The following is a 19,375-nucleotide window of genomic DNA, read 5'->3' on the forward strand; positions in this document are numbered from 1 at the left end:
CATATCTTGCATGGTCAAGGTTAAGAAGAACACCAAGTCTCCACTTGTTTGATGTTTTTTTTTTACTGATGTGAATCTTACATTAATTTCAAAACACACAAAAAACTAAAAGGGCACTCAGAGAGCACAGACCTCCAACAGGAGTAATAGCCCACTCTTCTAAAACTGCAAGCACAACCATGTACGTCTGGATGTTTGTCTACTATCTATGATTGAATATCTGATTTATTACCATCTATGATTCATTCTACTGGATATTAAGATGTGGCATTTATTCCTCCATCTCACATTGTTAAGGTGAAAAACAAGCTGTGTATCTGCCTCATGATTCAGATCCACTCCAAAATGTTTTGGGCTCTTCCTTTGCCCTTGCTATATCCTTCTACCAAAGAATATCAGGCCAGAAGTTTTCTGTAGTCCTTCTAATGAACAAACAAACCAAACCAAAAGCACAACCTGCTTGGCAGAGGAAATAGTCCATACAAGGAGGAAATATAACAAAATCAAAGGACAAGGGAATGATTTACAATCATGGAAAATAAAACACAGTCATGCTACAACCATGTTTGAGTTGAGTGGAATAGAGCACTGTGTGCCAGACAGCAGTGAATCACGCTCCATCCACAGACTGGTCTCACCAACGTCGGATCAGTGTCTCTACTGTTACTCTTTTCATGAAGCACCATAGACCGAGCATGTCAGAGAGCATGTGTGAAGTCAGGGTAAAACACACCTGTAACATTTAGTCTGCCAGCCGTGAGTGCAGTAATTCCCTGTCTAATAATTAAACTATTATAGCTAACTATATTCAAACTTCTAAAAGAGGAACTCAGTTCCGCCTGGAGTTTGAATAGAGGCCCAGACTGAGGCCCGTCATGCAGAGAAAATGGTTGATTGTGGCTGCACCCACATCAGGCAACGTCGGGTCATCTGCAGCTGTGAACAGCTGCTAAACACCAATTCTTTCTCTTTATCCCTAATGCTGGGATTTTTTTTTATCTTGTATTATCCTTCACCAATTTTAAACTACTCAATTCTACCTTTCTGTTTTTTTCTGATCTCATTCATGTCATTCTTATCCTCGTCTGCCCACGCCCCCTCCCTACCTCTCGGTGCAGCCGGGGTTTCAGATGGAACTTGGCCTCTAATCCTGACTGCTGATTAAGGATTATAGATGAAGAGCTTTCTCTCATGTGTTGCTGTGGAGCTGCTGTTGTGGCCCGGGGGCTGAACAGCCCACACCCGGCCCCCCTTCTGCTGCCTGCCTGCCTCCACCCAGAGGATGCACTGCATGATAGCTGTCAAACTATCATTTGAATACATGTTGGAGCTGTCCTGCACACCATGCAAATATGTCCCTCACATCTGTCCCTCCATCCTTCCACTTATCCATTCTTCCCTCTATCCATCCGCTCCTCCATCTAACATGATACCAACATGAATTAGGCTTCACCATTCACCATGTTGCAGACATGTTTTGAATTAGAGACGAGCTGTCCATCACAATCCAAGTGTTTAATACAAGAGTGACCATAATGCCGAGAAAGTTTGTTAACTCTGAGTGCCAGACAGTGATCCTCATCTATTAAACAATAAAGGGATGATATGGCCTCTGTTAAAAACTTTACCTCACCGTTAACAATGCTACACTATTTTTACTGCAGCCTTTAACGCAGTGGCCAGCTGCTGTCTCTGCCCCTTCCATCACAGCCTCACTGAAGAAGCAGCTGATAACAGACAGCAGGCTGTTCCACACAGTGAAAGCAAAGTGATGTCGCTGTGAGCTTGTTCCTCTTTTCACCACAGCGCAAACTTCCTCGTACGCGTCCAGTCGGCTACGCTGCGCTCCGCCGCCTCGTCCGCATCCCCCCCCCCCTGCGCCCAGCGACGGCAGAGGAATGGCTCCCACATCACAGAAATGAGAAGCAGTCCTCACAAGCTCATCCTCATCTAGAAGATCTAACACCGCAGGAGTAACAGTCGCAGTGACAGCTTGAAGCGCGGTAAGAGTCCTCTCCATGGGTTGGTGTGGAAAGGGGGTACCCAAAGTATCTGAGAGATGAGTGGAAGGGAACATCACAGGCTGTGAAGTTAATGTCTCTGACAAGTTTAGTGCAGAAGCTGGGCTCTGATGATGATCAAAGAACGCGTAAAGTTTAATAGCAAGGATGCTCACTTCCGAAAAGAGGAACTAAGAGGTCCTTGAGTTGAAGCAACCGCGTTTGAAGCCATGTGCAGGACCTGATCAAGTGCTAAAGTGGTCAAAAAGGACGCGAGGAAGCGGGGCACAACGCCATCATTTTCTCAAACACTGAGACTTATGAAGTGAGGAGTCAAGGGTTTTTCTGAGATCAGCTAGAAATTGATCTTTGTTCTGCTGTGTGTGTGTGTGTGTGTGTGTGTGTGTGCCTGTGCGTGTATCAGCTATTTTTAGACTGTCCATGAGACCAAACCAGAAACCAGAAAGTAGACTAGTTTCTGTTCTGTTCTCTGTTCTTCCAGTGTCTGTGCATTGACTGTCATTTTGGACACTGAGTAGCCTTTAAATCATAGACAGTGCCCAGAAATGATTGAAGAGACAGCAGATGGACGGTAGTGTGGTGTAAGCAGTGTGTAAAAACTGTGTTCTTAATGGTGCATCCCTTACAGGACATTGCTTTAATCTCAAGGAATCTTACCAAGAATGTCTTTGTAAAAAAAAAAAAAATGTGTCATGTACATAGCAGAAATGCCGATATTACATCATACTGGTGGCCATTGTTAAATCCCCAATCTAGCATCTATCTTGGATTTGTAAACTACTGCAGCTGTCATTTTAGCCTGTTTGGCCCCAAATGTTGTACACAGATAAGTTACTGCAACCCAGAACAACACATCATGCATGGTTGGTTGGTGGTGCTTTGACAGATAAGCACAATTTGAATTTTGAGAGTCAAACTCAACTTCCTGCATGAAGAACAAAAGTCCATACGAATAATATAGTTTATCATCCAGTATGCACTATGTACAATAAAAAAACTGATAGAAATGAAAGATGAACACACATTAAGTTAATGTATCTTGCCTTGGACTGTAACTAATTATTATTTTCATGATTGATTCACTACACTAAACTATACAGAGTAGAAAATACACTGCAGCACTTGCATAAATTGTAGTAGTAGTTCAGTAATCATATAGACAAAATGTTACTATATAGACTAAAATAATGAGAACAGAAATTGTAGATTTTATAAGATATCACTCTTTACATGTGGGTTATCTGATAAGTCAATTGGATCTTGTTGATAATGATTGAACAGCAAACATAGCAAAGCACGTCGATGCACAAATGTTGCAGGAGCTCAGATTCAGTCCAGGATGGTCTATTAAGTTTAATGCAATCATGTCATGCCGTCCACCTGAGCATGCTCAGATAGAGACACCCTGCTGTTCAGGGTCTTTGGTTTTTCCTCTTGATAAATAACTTAATAACAATGCAAGTGGCAAGTAGTACCTTGGGGCTGTGAAACGATTTTCTTTCTTTCTTTCTTTCTTTCATTCTGTCTTTATGTCGTGTTGGTTGCATGCCAGGCTGGCAGGTGATGTTGTTATGGCCCGAGGCAGTCCCAAACAGGTACACACACAACCTGGCAGCCTTTCACAGCCCACAAAATTTACATCTGAGGAAGAAACCATCCCTCATAACATAACACACATGAATTATTCTCCTGAGTTAGTCTCCTGTCTGTTGAGAGAGTGTTGGCTCTTATGTTTTTTGGTAACAGGGAAATTCATGGGATCCATGAATCCAACACGGCCATATGATTGTGGCGTTCAGGTGAACTGGTACCGGCTCACTGCTTTGACAGGCACAGGGTGTGGATGGACATGGTGACAAGTTTTAGAACTAGGACAAAGATGACACATGCAAGTCTTTCATGCTGAAGTGGACATTTTTGTGCCCTCTTGTTGTGGTGTGGGCTCAAAGCATCGCTGCACACTTGTTGTCCACATGTACTAAAAGCTGGTGCTGAATGTGGCTGCCTGTCTTTGCAGTGATACTCATTTGCATGGCATGATATAAATTGATAATCCTGAACTGGGTCTTTATACAAACGCTAATCATACAGCTACAGTATGATTAAAGGGACAGCGTTTATAACAATGTTATCTTCTGACACTGGCTGTAGTTTGAGTCATGATATTATTTAAACTCTTCTTCAACTGGCCAAGGTTGAGAGGTAACAGTGCTATTCTAAAGCTCTTCTAAAAGGGGCTGTGATGCTTTTATTTGTGGCTGACTACAACTGCCGCTGTGGTTTAGACATTACAGGCCAGTGCTCTTCAGAAGTACAGTGCTTGTTTTTTAAGTGCAACGATGAAACACTTGAAGGACGAAATGAAACATTTGTCCTCTTTCAAATACTCATAAACAATAAAACACACAATTGCTCAATTCAACACAGTGAGGATTTTTGCTAATCAGTCGCTCATGTGGTGACTAATATTAGCAGCTTTCGATAGATGCTGTAACTGACATTACAGAGGATGTTTGCTGACGATTGCTCGCGTTATGTTTAATGTGTCTTTAAAGCAGCTGACTGAAGAGAATATTGGGAAATGGAGGCAAATTCAATGGGCCATCTTGTGAATCTTCTAACTACCACTTGTGGCCACGGCAGCTAGACAAGTTACCTAGCCTGGCTTTAAAACTATAGTTTAGCATTTTGGTAAATAAGCTTATTCACGTAGTCTCTTTGTTGTATCTCCTGAAATCCTGCCACCACTATGAGACTAAAAGACTGTTTCATTGTGTCCCAAAGAGAAAGAAAAAAGCCACATCCTGCTCACAGAGTTAGTCTTTGAACATGTTGGACAGAACTTTTTCACTGAGCAACATCTGAGCTGGTGATAGAAATTTGGGATTTCCACAATCAGAAATGGTTTCAACATTATTGTGAAACGAACACAGACTGGTGTATGGAGCAAGAGGCAAGAAGTCAGGTTGAAAGCAATTGATTTTATTTGACATGACCTTAATTCATGCTGGGCCAGTGACAGCGGTCTGTTTTTTATGTTTGATACCAACTTTTTATTTCACACAGGTGATAATGTGGACTTCCACAGCAGCATTCTGTACTCGATGGGGAGGGCTAGGCTAGGCTAAACGTGCCATCTGCTTGTTGTAGCTTCATAATCAGAATGAGAGTGGTGTCAATCTTCTCATCTTCAGCAAGAACTTTCAAATCTTCTAAAAGAAAGCAAATATTTGTATTTACCAACTGTCAGATCTGTAAAGTCCCTTACAGTTATCAGTTAAGGCCTGATTAAGAATAAAAGTTGAACATTGAACTTGTATGACAGCAGGTGTTATCTAGTGAATCATTGTGATGGATGAGGAATAGAGTTAATACCGTTCTTTTGTACGGCAGCACCTGCCATTACACTGACCCAATCTTAATCTTAATCTCATTTAAATAACACAACAATGTTCCACCACCGTTTATACAAACTTGTGACATGGTGGTGAGTGCAGTGTGAGCAACACATGGTCATGTTCATTGAACTAAAACTTATGTCATCTGAACAGTTACAGTGATGCTATAATCTCACTGTAATGTGAAGGGTTCAGTCTGCAGCTTCATGAAGCTTTCATCCACCTTCAGCTTTTTGTTTTGGCCTGTTGGTCTCTATATTTGAGTCCCAATGGATTTTACTGACACTGAAAGTTTTCTTAAACATTTTTTGTCCAGTTTGTATTCACTAAGAGCTGCATGTTTACTAGATTTAGGTTTTTATTCAGGCTACATGATAGTGTGGAGTGCCTTTGACATGCAATGTAGCTGCTTTAAACGCAGACTGAAATTAGTCAATGACAGCTCCATTTTCATAGAGCTAAACTAGGACAATATGTTACCATAAGCCTCATGCTGACCCCCATTTTTTATCAGTGAGCACCTGACAGGGAGCCACACTTGTTCATTACTTGAAAGAAGAATTGCACCAAAGAGTTTTTAATAGAAGTCAAAACTGACCAAACACACTTTGGCCTCCTTTGATTAGACATTTAAAGAGGAACAAAGTATTGAACAGAGTGGAACAAGGAAGCAAATATGTCAGCAGCACTAATTTTGAACTCAAGAACACTAGAACTTCCTGTGTCTAAATGTTCAAATAAAATATTTTCCATTGCTTACCGCTGTACATGGGCAGAATGGTAATGACCACTGCAGATATTGTAGAAGAGTGATCCTAATAAACATTATGTCTTTGGATCAGAGTAATAATCTGATTCTCTGAGCTGCTTCTCTCTCTGTCTTCTGTTCTCTTCATCTGTGTATATTAGCCAACGTGAGCCAATAAAATACAGCTTCTACTGTATCTCCCATCACAGGCTCCCTCTTTGTTCTCCCTCCTGTTAAACCTTGTTCCATATAACTGCATGGCCATTTGCATGTAGATACACACATGCAGATACAGTATGATACAAAGAGAAAACAAAGTGATCTCAAGACGTTACAGATGAAGAAGAGGACTTGTGTGGACACATCTGTATTGCTACAGTGGATAGACAGTAATTACACTGTCCATTCTTGGAATACTTTAAACTAATTGGCTGAAGTATCAAAGCAGTATTATACTGTCAATATCAATTCAGTAGATTGTTCAGAAGTATACAACATCTGGGAAATCAAATTAGCCATTTTTATCCAGTAAACTGACTTTCTGACTGTGTAAGATATAAGTCGTCTTTGTCTCCTCAGTCTTCCACAAAATATCAAACAACATGGTGATATGCTGTTTTAACACTTTCTCCACCCAACAGTAGAGACATTTTGACATACAGTTACAGCAGCAGCTCAGCTCTGTGCCACAGCGCTTGACATGTGTCACAGTTTGCACCAAAACAGAAAAAGGGTGCAACATGACAGACTGTTCATGAGGCAAATATAAAAAATATATCAAAGTATTAAGGTTCATTTATTGTCATTTTACAAGTTTCAGCGCCTTCGTGCTACACTTACATAGAGCATACAAATATTAAATATTTTAATTAGAATAGGTAAGAATAAAAAGGAAAATAAAATAAAACACTACAGTAATTTGTATGCATATACTTACACAAGTATAGACCCAGAAAGTGTGAACAGTCTGTGAAATATATGGGTAAAGTTCCATGTCTTGTATTTATGGTGGAGTACAGGGGATGAGCTGAGCAAAGAAGCTGCTCTTGCTGCCAAATAAACGGCAAATCAGAGCTGAGGAGCGGGTCTCAGTGGCTTTATAGACTACAAATGGTTGCAAACAGCATTCAAAGGTCATTTGATACTTTAGTCGCTCATTTGAAGTGTATTTGTGAATACAAGCCATCCCAGCCTTGAGCCTTGAGGAAAACTTGAAAATGGCAAATGATTTGTGAGACAAAAATCCATTTCATGACATTTTTTTCCTAAGTAAAGTCCCCTATGCTGATACTGCAAACTGGTACTAAATGGGCACGACTTACTTACTTACATATCAAGTCCCTCTATGGCTAGGAAAACTTGTTTTGACTATTTACATTCTGTTTAACGTGCCCATGGTGTTTTCCTGCTGGTATCCACAGCCTTCATGTCTTGCTGTTTTTTCCTGTGCTCTCCTCCTGCAGAAGGCACTATGGGCTGCGTGGGCTCGAAGAAGGAGCAGGAGCCTCTCAGCAAAGGGATGGGACACGACGAGCTGCAGAACCGGGCACAGACAGCACACTATGTCAAAGACCCCACCGCAGGACACTCTGGGAACAAAGCTGTAAGCAGCAATGTTGTCACATACAACTGGGAGAAAAGCAACTAGTTGGTGTTCATCAGAGGTCAAACAGCAACTTCAACATAATGTAGAATCACACAGAAGAGAGAAGTAATGATTTACACTTGGCTTCCTTACAAATGCTCTATTCAATACACCTTTTAATTCCTAACTATGACATACCCATCGGCAGAAGTGTTGAAATCCTTTACTTCACTTAATGCACCAATACAACAATGTAAAAATACATTGACCATTACAAGTAAGTCATGCATTCAGAACTTCAATGAAGTAAAAGTACAGAAGTATTATTGAGGAAATACACAAATATTTGAAGTGAAAGCACTTGACCCCTGACCCTGTGACTATATACTGATAGGTGCTTTAATTTAGTTTCCCAATTGAGGGGTTGGAACCCCTCCAAAGGCTCGTGAGATGATTAAAGCTGGGGTTGGTGACGTTGGATAAACCAGCAAGAGTAAGATAGATTTTGAGAGCATCCAACTACAAAAATCAGATGCTCTCCCATCAGGCCTTCCTCCAAAGCCACTCCCCTAAAACACATGAATGCATGCGGCCTGACTGCTGCTGGAGGACGAGTCCACGGAGAGCAGGAGGAAGAGGAGTAACTTCCTTCGAATAGGAAACTGAACTTGCAAACTGTCCTTTACAAGCCCTCGGCTTGCCTACATATAAAAGTGGTAAAGAAAATGTAGAATATAATGAATATACAACTGACTGAATAATAAAAAATATGTAATTTTCACACACACACGCACACTGCATATGTGCTGTCCTCCCTGACGCACAATGTTTCCACTGAGTGGTGGCTGTATTTTTAATCCGTGGATAATATTGAGTTTGAGTTTTGACCCTTTGAGGCTGCTGTTGATTAGCAGACTGAGTCAGCAATGTGTCAGCAGCTATTAGATTGTTTCCACAGAGCATAAGAAATATGTCTTAAAGTATGAGCTCACATGTCGTTTTATGTTAAAATAATATTATTGTTTTGGCGGTGCTAATTTCTGTTGTATGTGTTCCCCCTTAAGTGAACCATTTTTTTTTCCAGTCCTAATTATTGTCATTGCTTACCGTGTCCAACTACCGCATGTCCCATGTAAGACAACACCTAACATTAACATAATGAACATAAACAATGAACATGACAAATTCCCCCAAAAACAAAGCAAACCAGATCATTACCTTTCCAACAGAACTACAGCAACCATGGTGTCACCTATCAGACCCTTCGCCCTCAGTTCTCACCATTGCTGACTCCAGTTTGACCTCTGAAGGTGTAGCTGGTACTGGCTGCACTTTCTCTGCCATTTTTGTACCTTTAGTAATCGATCTGCCTAGCCTTGTGCACAAATCTGGTTTTGCGCAATGAGTGCACAGGCAGAGTGGACATGGGTAGGCAGGTATGTATGTAGACAGGCAAGTAGGCCATCCAGTCATTGAATTTGCACCAAATGATATAAAGGTCTGCTTTTATGGAGAAAAGTGGATAATTTTATCTCTCTTTTAGCAAGGAGCCCCTGCTTGTAAAATTAAGTATTTGATCCAAAAAGCTTGTATTAACTATAGCTGGCTGATAAATGTAGTGGAGTAAAAAGCACTATATTGTATTACTATATTGAACTATTGAACTGTACAAATATTGTACTGTAAATATTGTACAAATGTCAAGTGTAGAAACAGTGAAATTATGATGAGGTAACACAGTTTCATGGGCTACTGCCACAAGTGATAGGAGACGGTTTTCCTGTGGCTTTCAGAGTGGATGCTGTAGATGTACACTGATGTACACTCGAGACATGTTCCTGTGGCTGGTTGAGTTTGCATACTGGCCAGGCTTTGATCTGTGCCACGGGGAAAGTAGCAGTGCTGCTGCGTGTCAGTGTGGTTCCTCTGCCTACTTCCTGTGTGCTGACTCTGACATCTCTCCTCAATGAAGATAGAGGAAGTGGCAGAAGCAGAACCAGAGCACTCAGACAGGAGGCGTATGATCTAAACTTCAGTATTAAGTGACACCTAAAGCATTAACCCACACATAATGTACACTACGTATTATTTCACAGCCGTCTAATTTTACAGACCATCTGTCTGGCTGTGGGATGTCAACACAGCTCAGCTCATTATACCTACATGCTAACGTTGCACTTTGTTGAAAACAAACTGCTTCTGATATAGAACCCACTACAAACCCAGAAAGCTATAGTGAAGGTAACTGCAGACAACATCCTAATTTTTATATCGAGAAGAGTAAGTCCTTCCTTCCTTCCTCCCCGTCAAAGATTTGTTTTATCTAGCTGAATTTGGGTCTTAACTTGAGTGATCAATGTGCTCTATAAAAATTTAAAGCTATATACAGAAATATATTAAATTATTTATATATATTTTATTGAAATATAATCTTGATTAGCTCTCATGTAGCTAGGTCAGAAATATTTCGAGACAACCTAGGACAATCCTGCTTTTGACGATCTTTCAAAGCAGAATTTAAGACAATTGTGTGCTATGTTTACACAGTGCATGCTGTATGGCTCAGATAAAGTGTTGAATCAACTGATAAATGTTAGGTCAGATACACAGTAAGATTAAAAGGACTCTGGGCTTAACACAGCTGTCCAGCATCTGTCAGCTAGTTGTTTTGGTTTTATTACGTGCAACTGTAATGTTTTGCTTCATTCTCACCACTCTCATCGACATGATTGCCAGCAGCAGACAGCTGTTTTAACCTCAAACTCCACTGTACACTATCTGCTCATGGGCTTATTGGACTGAATGTACTCAGCCTCTTAGTCTGTATGTCTCTGTCCTTCTCTTTACAGAGCAAAATGCCATCCATTGGAAACTCAGACGGTGAGTCACAATCTTCATTTACTTTCCACTACACTTCCATAATATCACAACCCATAAGTGCCTCTTTTTGATTCAGCATTTTATATTAATCCACCAATCAACCACTAATGAACCACTTATTCAGTCAATGGCAGGTTTATTTCCACACTCCCCCCTAGTACTGTCAACACCACCAGCAGTCACTTTTAACAGCGTCATGTCGGACAGTGCTGGTTAGACAGAGAAATGCTGTCTGAAACTCAGCACAAAGTGTGAGAGAGAGGAAGAGAGAGCGAGTGTACCGGAACAGAGCGATAGCCCCTCTCACCGCCTCACCACACAGGCCTCTAATACACAGAGGACCAGCCCTGCCGCTGTTATTATCAAGCATACAAGGAAGTCAGTTATACAGTCAAAGTACGGGAACTCAGTGTTAGTAACAGAGACGCGGGCAGGGTTCAGACTTAGATGCAGTGAGCCCATTAAAAAAACAATGTGCACAGATGCTCAGTCATGTGCACTTTGTCACTCTCCTGTACACACTCTCACACCCTCCTTCAAAATGTCCACTTTTAACGAGTCAACAAAAGCAGCCTTGATTTCAGCTGCATTTTCATGTCTAAGTTTATCAAGTTTTTAGTGTTTTACAAGCACAAAGATGTTTTCTCAGACCATGACTTCTCAGAAAGGAAACACTCACAGCTTTCAAACGACAACACAAAAGGGATCTATTTTACACTGCATACCATGACCACAAAAGCTTTTGTTTTTTTTCCCTTCTGGCCCTGCCGCTGCAGGAGAGAGCATTGCCATGGCACTATACGACTACGAGGCCATTCACGAGGGAGACCTCGGCTTCAAGAAGGGAGATAAGGTCAAAATCTTAGAGGAGTAAGTTGAGTACCAACATTGAGAAAGACCTTGAATTCTTTGTGTATGTTATCATGTCTTTGTGGACAGGAAATATTCACACCTGTTGTCTCTCTCTCTCTCTCTCTCTCTCTCTCTCCCTCTCTCTGTAGATCGGGGGAGTGGTGGAGAGCTATGTTAATCAGTACAGGTCAGGAAGGCTACATCCCCAGTAATTATGTAGCCAAAGATACTCTGGAGGCAGAGGAGTAAGTGTACTCACATTAAAAACTCATTTATATGTATTATTGGTATCTCCCTGGTGGAAACTGTTTTTTTCTGAGTATGAATATAGAATAATGTAATAGATCCCTATTGTTCTTGAGAGTCATACAAATTACATTATTATTATTAATAGTAGTAATATTAGTGGTGACAATGATAGTATAATTTGCCTCAGTATAGATAGTCATAGTAGCATGTACTGAATTTTGATGGCACTTGGTCTAGTAGAGTAGTTTTTCCACAAGGAGGAAATAAGAATGAAGGAAAACACAATGTCATGACGTTGATGTACTGACTGATTTGTTTTCTGCTGCTGAGGTGGTTCTTCAAGGGTGTGAGCAGGAAAGATGCCGAGAGGCAGCTGCTGGCCCCTGGGAACAAAGTGGGATCCTACATGATCCGAGACAGTGAGACCACCAAGGGTGAGTAAAACACATTCAACAACAGATTACATGTCCTTAGGTTGAGCAGTCTAAGCAGTCATGAAGAGGATTTAATGACAGCAACAATCCCGACTGACAATTCAAGTCTGCACTTACAGCTGTGACAGACAGGCACAAGTGAAGCAAGTGAAGTCCTGGAGCCTTCTAACAAAGAGTACTGCATACTTAACAGACTAATGACGGTGGATAATCGGCCGTTAAAGCTGCTCTTATCTCTAAAATTATGAACTTGACTCTGAGCTTGAACTTGAGCATCTTTTAACTGTTCTTGTTTTACTGTTCTGTGGGCTGTTCAGTGTTTCCAGATGCAGCTCCTTTTCAACAAAAAGCTCTGATCAACTCATTTTACACTATCTGTTCAGAACCAAACAGTAGATGAACAAAGTTAGCAACTAGTTTGTGAACATAATGGAGGATTTATCAGCTAAATGAGTATTTGGAGACCAAAACAGAGCTAAAACAGTGAATATTGAACTTTCATTCGTCAGGTTGGCAGAGACGAAGCTACAAATAGATGATAATTTTGCATTGAGTCTACCAGATGTGTGAGTAGGCAACTGTTTGCTAACACATCAGCCAGTCTAATAATATGTCAATGTTGTGTTCACAGCTTGTTTCCACTGCTACCAAGTGGCCAAAATATAAATGTTAAAAATCGATTGTTAAAAGAACTGGGAATTTAGGAGGAATGAAAGGTGCTGTTGAGTTGCATTATCGGAAGTGTAGGATATCGTGGTTTTGGAGCTCAACCCATTATGGAGACTAAAAGCCAGAATATCTTGACCTCTGTTTCTTCAATTTTTATGATTCTTTTTTTAATCTGTCTTCTGTGAGCCCATGAATTTATGGAGATGCAATACTAGATTGCTTGAGTGGCCTTTTAAGAGGCCTGTGTTTGTCTGCAGGCAGTCCCAGAAGCTTTTCTACCCACTCAAGAATAATCATCTTTGAGAAATACTGGTTCTTTTAAAAAGTCAAGATTTCAAGTTGTTGAATCATGTACAGATATGAGCTACTATCAGTGAAAAAATATTGGCATCAGCATTCAGAAATCTCCTAAAAGTCACATGACAACCACTGTTTTCTTTCTCTTTTACCACAGGCAGCTACTCTCTGTCTGTCAGGGACATTGATGTCCAGTCCGGTGACACAGTTAAACATTATAAGATCCGTACGCTGGACAATGGAGGATTCTACATCTCTCCCCGCAACACATTCAGCACCCTGCAGGAGCTGGTCAGCCATTACAAGAGTGAGTTCTCTCCATTCAGAGTCACTAAAGATCATGCTTGTAGTGATGCACAGCACTCTCTGCTGGGCAACTTTAATACATCAAGCTAGTTGAAATGTTATCAGGTTCATTACTCAAGCACGAAAGTGTCTTTGTTATATAAAAATCATATCATCGTAATGATATTCCCCCTAAATGACAACATAGTACTGATTTTCATTGTATAAAAGCATTGCATAAAATTAAAAGATTAAAAGAATTATAAATACATGAAAAATCTAATGAAATATGTTTTTGTTAATTCCAGAGCAGGGCGACGGCCTCTGCCAAACCCTGACCAACCCATGCTTGAGCCCCAAACCTGAGAAGCCGTGGGAGAAAGATGCTTGGGAAATCCCGAGATCATCACTGAAACTGGAAAGGAGGCTTGGTGCCGGCCAGTTTGGAGAAGTCTGGATGGGTGAGATAGATTTGAATCAATAGAATCCAGCTATTGATGGAGATGGGAGGCTAGCAATGCGTTTTCAAATTCTAATTATTGTTTTGTTTAAAGCGACGTACAATAAGCACACAAAAGTAGCAGTGAAGACCATGAAGCCTGGCAGCATGTCAGTTGAAGCCTTCATGGCTGAGGCCAACCTGATGAAGAGTCTACAGCATGACAAACTGGTCCGACTCCATGCCGTGGTCACCAAGGAGGAGCCTATCTATATCATCACTGAGTTCATGGAAAAAGGTGTGTGTGTGTGTGTGTGTGTGTGTGGGTGGGTGGGTTGATGTGCAGGTGCAGTGCACGTGCAGAACACTTGTCACAGTTGCTGCGTTCTTTTGATTGAAGTCAGTGATAACTACACTGTTGCTTTAAATTTGTTGGACGCGTTTGTGTTGATGAAGTGACACGGCTGTGAGAGTCCAGTCTGTGGTCTCTTAGATAGCTCCCTGATATTAGCATCGGTCATGAAATGTAATTAAAATGAAAAGTACAGGTCAACCCTTTGTCAACACAGTGTTTTTTTGTTTTGCCAACTCGCAGACATTGTGTTTATGGTGAGAATGCGTCTACCTGTAGCATGTGTGTGTTAATGTGTTTGTGTGTGTGCCCACAGGTAGTTTATTAGACTTCCTAAAGAGTGATGAAGGCAACCGTGTGCAGCTGCCCAAGCTCATTGACTTCTCTGCCCAGGTGAGATTCATTCGCCACATTTAGCCTCGTGACATGACAGCTTGCCAGACCAGATCCTCTGGTCGATTGATTGTGTTGAGTGCTACATGACTAGATCCTTTGTTTGTCTGCAGGCCATATTTGAAAATTCACATCATTTCTTGAGTTCTGCTCGTATGGATTGTGTTGAAAGTGAATTATATTATTCAGTGTCTATTTGGACCATTTAAAATTGATGTAATTCTGCCACAATATTTTTGATAATGGGCCATTGCTGATAAAATGGCTTTGTTATTGCTTGACTGACTGTCTGCATCAGAAAGAAAAGAAGACCTGAATTCTTGGTGATGGTTCAGAGAACAATAGACAAAAGTGAATGCAATGAAAACACTGAAACTTCAACCAGGATGACTGTTCCAGTTGCACAGGACAGGAAAGGTCCCACCTACATTTTATTTATTCAATGAAAAAAATGAATGCAGGTTACGTTCTGTCTTTAATGCTGAGTATTTAAACCATGAACTTGTGTCTAGATGTATGGAAAGGGAAAATAAATCTATTTCCAAGATCTGCAAAAGCTGACATTTTGTGTTGTGCAGCTACAGGCTTCATTCTCTTTCTTTTTGAGCAACACTAAGTGCAGCTGAGGTTAATTATTAAAGCTAATGTACTATTTAGTCATAAATAGTACTTGCATGGTGGCTGCTGAGAAAAATCCCACAAGGTGGTGCCAATTTCTGTGCCTCTGAAGGGCAGCGTCGACATGTCTTTATTTGCAGGTATGCAGAGAGGGAAGGAAAGAGGGGGACAGTTAGAGCTGCCTGGTTGGATTCAGTCCTTCCATGAGCAACTTTGTCATGTAAAATTATTTACCAGATAGGAAGAGAAATTGATCTTATCTTGTGCTAACAGAAAGGAACTAAAGGGAGAGAGTACACATGTGAATAGATCCTCACACATATTACAGTAAATGTATGCTGCTGTACCAGCAGTACAAGGTCTTTAAAGAAACAGCTTATAAAAAGTTCATTATATGTATTAAGTAGCATGTCTAAGAGTATGGAAGTGTTTGTTTTTAATAAGGAAATGCTTCTGCTGTTTGTACAATTTCATTGTCAGTGACAGTTGCTATTGGGAACTGTGTTTTGACTCTTTTAAACTGCATTATTTGTCTCCAGACTGCAGAGGGCATGGCCTACATTGAGCAGAGGAACTACATCCACAGGGACCTGAGAGCTGCCAACATCCTGGTCAATAAGGCTCTAGTGTGCAAAATTGCTGACTTTGGCCTCGCCCGTATCATTGAAGATAACGAGTACACAGCCAGGGAAGGTAAAGCATCATGTTCATTGTCACATGTTGTGTAGCCAGGGGCCGTTTTCAGAAGTGATTAAGAAACAGGGGAACTGATTCCCCAAAAATGATGAAATGGGAGCAGTCATGGTTTCGTCGGGGAAATTACTTTGTGTCAGCAAGATGTTGGATTACAACATGAGTGACATGAATAGTCAGTGCCTCGCTGTATGGTTTACTGCATGAGCACACGATGTAAGAGTTTGAGAGGATGTGTGACCACCAGGAGACTTCTCAGTGTCATTAGGAGCCAGCTAATGTCTCAATAACAACGTCAACATTAGTTCAATCTGTGACTGGTTTTCAACTTTCCACAATAACCAGGAGCCAAGTTCCCCATCAAATGGACAGCCCCCGAGGCCATCAACTACGGCTCTTTCACCATCAAATCTGATGTGTGGTCCTTTGGCATCTTGCTGACTGAGATTATCAGCTATGGACGCACACCATACCCAGGTAAGTGGAAGAGGCTGATGGGAATGACATTAGTTTTGCAGGTGTTTGGCCATAAAACAAACTATTTGGACCTGGTGATGGATCCATCGCAGTCCATCCAATAGTTGTTAAGATATTTCAGTCTGCCAACCAACATTGCCATCCATGGAACCAGGAAGCTAATGTATTAGCCAGTGTCATCTAATAGAGCCCATGAGATATTTCTCATTTATTTTTAATAAGTTGTGGCTCTGCAGCCTCTCTAAACCCAAGCATCTGATCTTGTTTTCAGGGATGACAAACCCAGAAGTGATCCGTTCCCTGGAGAAGGGCTACCGAATGCAGCGCCTGGACAGCTGTCCCACCGAACTCTATGAAATCATGCTGGAGTGCTGGAAGAACAAGCCTGAGGACCGTCCCACCTTCGATTACCTGCAGAGTGTCCTGGAGGATTTCTACACAGCCACAGAGAGCCAGTATCAGCAGCAGCCATGAGACTTTTTCATTACATCACTTTACATTCATACTTAATTGCAAGTCCATTTTCCACATGCAGCAGCGCAGTTGACACACACACACACACACACACACACACACACACACACACACACTCTCTCTCTCTCTCTTTCTCTCTCTCTCTCTTTACCATTCCCTTTCTGTTTGTTTCTGTCTCTTTCTCGTTCACACACACATAATACATAGTAAGGGACTGTAAAAAAAATATTTGTGAGGGTTAAAACTTAGGACATTTTAAAACAATATAACCAGAGACATTAAGAAAAGCCAAATATAAAAGCAATATATACAGTAGCTATTATTATTACTATTACTAATATTATGATAACACAAATCCCACCTTATGCTGGTCATGGCCAAACCAAATCAGATGTTGTCTTATGATGTTCCAAAGGCTTGGTCATACAGTAGGCTAACATCACCATAGCTGCATTAGCTGCACTGGATATTTATCTTCACAAAACTAACCAGAAATCATCTGGATGCACATCAGCAGCACCCTTGTGAATCACTGGACATTTATAGTGCATGACAGATATGTGTATTAGTTATAGCTGCAGCCTCTAATTATGATAAGTGACACAAAAAAAGAATACTTCACATAATTTATTTGTGCTTTTATTGTACTAGATTTATTTTACTACAGATTTCGGTTCACTGTTTGTGAGATAAAGCTGCACGTCATTATGCACAGAAAACATGCAACCTGACATTTAAAACTACCTCTACCCAGAGATAATTGCCGGTAATGAATCGGTAGTATGCCGGAAAGGACAGCAAGACTGAGTACTTGTATCAAATTTGCAAGGAAAGACTGAAAGGAAACACATCTGGAGGGAATTACAGGTCCTCAACTGCTGTAAAAAATTCTGATGACTTTTTTCTAAACAAGAATATAAGACAGATTGCTCTCCCATTGCCCTCACCCAGTTATATTTTTTCTACAGTCCCTAACATATCATTCGAACACCTTTGAAAGTGTTCTACAAAACATGTACAGCATGAAGGAAACTGCAATACATGCAATTGTAAAAGCATGACTGTATCACACACCGCTATTATTTTACATGCATGGTCATATTCACAAACAAACAGTTGTTGGCCACCTGAAAGCAATCACATGGAAAAGAATGGACTGCTTTGTTCTGCTTCAGCACACACTGTGCATCCATCTAAGGAAGGTACAACCATAACACAGATGATCACAGGAAAACACTGGCAGTGTTCAGCTCTGATATTGCAGTGTTGATCTCAACAATTCAGCAAGCAAAGGGTGTCGTTGTCTACTCCCCTCCTCTTAAATGCAGTGTTTTACATTGTGAAAGGAGAACGGTACTGTGGACTTCACAGAGTGTAAGATATATGACTGATCATTCATAAATCCTCTATTTAAATTCCATAGATATTTTCCATGATACTGTGTTTTTTTCACCATTACTCCTTCATTGTGCCTTTTGCAATGTTTGTTTCTTTTTTCAGTAATTTATAATATATTGCATACGCTCTGTATTTATAAAATTATGAATACAAATAAATACAATTACATAGGAGTAGAGTCTTCAATGTGAAGCCATATGAAGTAATAATGCTTGATGATCCTTTTGGCCCATTAAACTGTTGTTCTGTATTTGGGGAGTAAATGAAAGAAGCGGATACAGATTTTCACATCTTTTGGCCTTCTTTTTTCTGTGTGAAAAAAATATTTATTGGTGCAAATAGTACTGCTCTGAACATCACTGTATCTTAAATGGGATCATGTTTTTCAGAGTAAAAGCTTTTTCAATCATTTTCTCAGTCAAGGACTCATGATTGTGCTCTTTTTCAAGACTGTTTTGATAATGTGTCTCTCATGTTGTTGGAAATACTAATGTGAAAATCCTAACATTTCAAAGAGAGTAATCTCAAGTGTATAAGATCATTTTATCATTTCTTGATTTGGTAGCATACATTTAGAAAGAACTGTGAGGAACAATATGTGAGAGAAGTTTGCAAAGTGACACAAGGGATTGTGACATTACTGAACCAATATTCTTAGTTACAATTGTTTGTGTTTTCTTTATCAATAAAAACCCTTTGCATATTTTGTTAGATGTTCTGTTCAACGGTGACATTTTTTAAATAAATGTTATAATAATTAACAATTACTGTATCTAACCCTAACCCAAATGTATAATTATATAACAGCAAGCATTTTGTAGCATAAGTTAGCATAAAATAAATTTAAAATGTTGTGCTTTTCTATAATAAGTTCATTTATTTGTTTGTAGCCATGGCTGTTTTAAATGAAGGTGGAGGCAAATACCAATGATTACACATCGTCGTTAACAAACGAGTAATTCCCATTATTTCAAAAGAAGATTGGAGAAACGTTTATGTAAACAACGTGCGATGTGTTTCAATCAGTGGTGGTTTCGGTCAGCGCTGTGGAAGTCTGATGTGACACAGTTCTTCAGCAGTCCCACATTTTCGGGCGTGTCAAATAAAAAAGAA

The 19,375-nt window shown here is 40.4% G+C and overlaps 1 protein-coding gene across 1 annotated transcript; it reads left to right on the forward strand.

Moving 5' to 3' along the window:
* Positions 1-1,771: 1,771 nt before the first annotated feature.
* Positions 1,772-19,126, forward strand: hck (HCK proto-oncogene, Src family tyrosine kinase). The gene is made up of 13 exons (XM_041945047.1): positions 1,772-2,003; positions 7,631-7,770; positions 10,602-10,632; positions 11,409-11,502; positions 11,634-11,729; positions 12,064-12,167; positions 13,291-13,440; positions 13,727-13,879; positions 13,973-14,155; positions 14,526-14,602; positions 15,760-15,913; positions 16,259-16,390; positions 16,662-19,126. Exons 2-13 carry the CDS (start codon positions 7,639-7,641, stop codon positions 16,862-16,864), a joined length of 1,509 nt encoding a protein of 502 aa, XP_041800981.1. The 5' UTR covers positions 1,772-2,003; positions 7,631-7,638; the 3' UTR covers positions 16,865-19,126.
* The last annotated feature ends 249 nt before the right edge of the window (positions 19,127-19,375 follow it).

This window comes from Chelmon rostratus, chromosome 10 (assembly GCF_017976325.1).
Source record: "Chelmon rostratus isolate fCheRos1 chromosome 10, fCheRos1.pri, whole genome shotgun sequence".
NCBI lineage: Eukaryota > Metazoa > Chordata > Actinopteri > Chaetodontiformes > Chaetodontidae > Chelmon > Chelmon rostratus.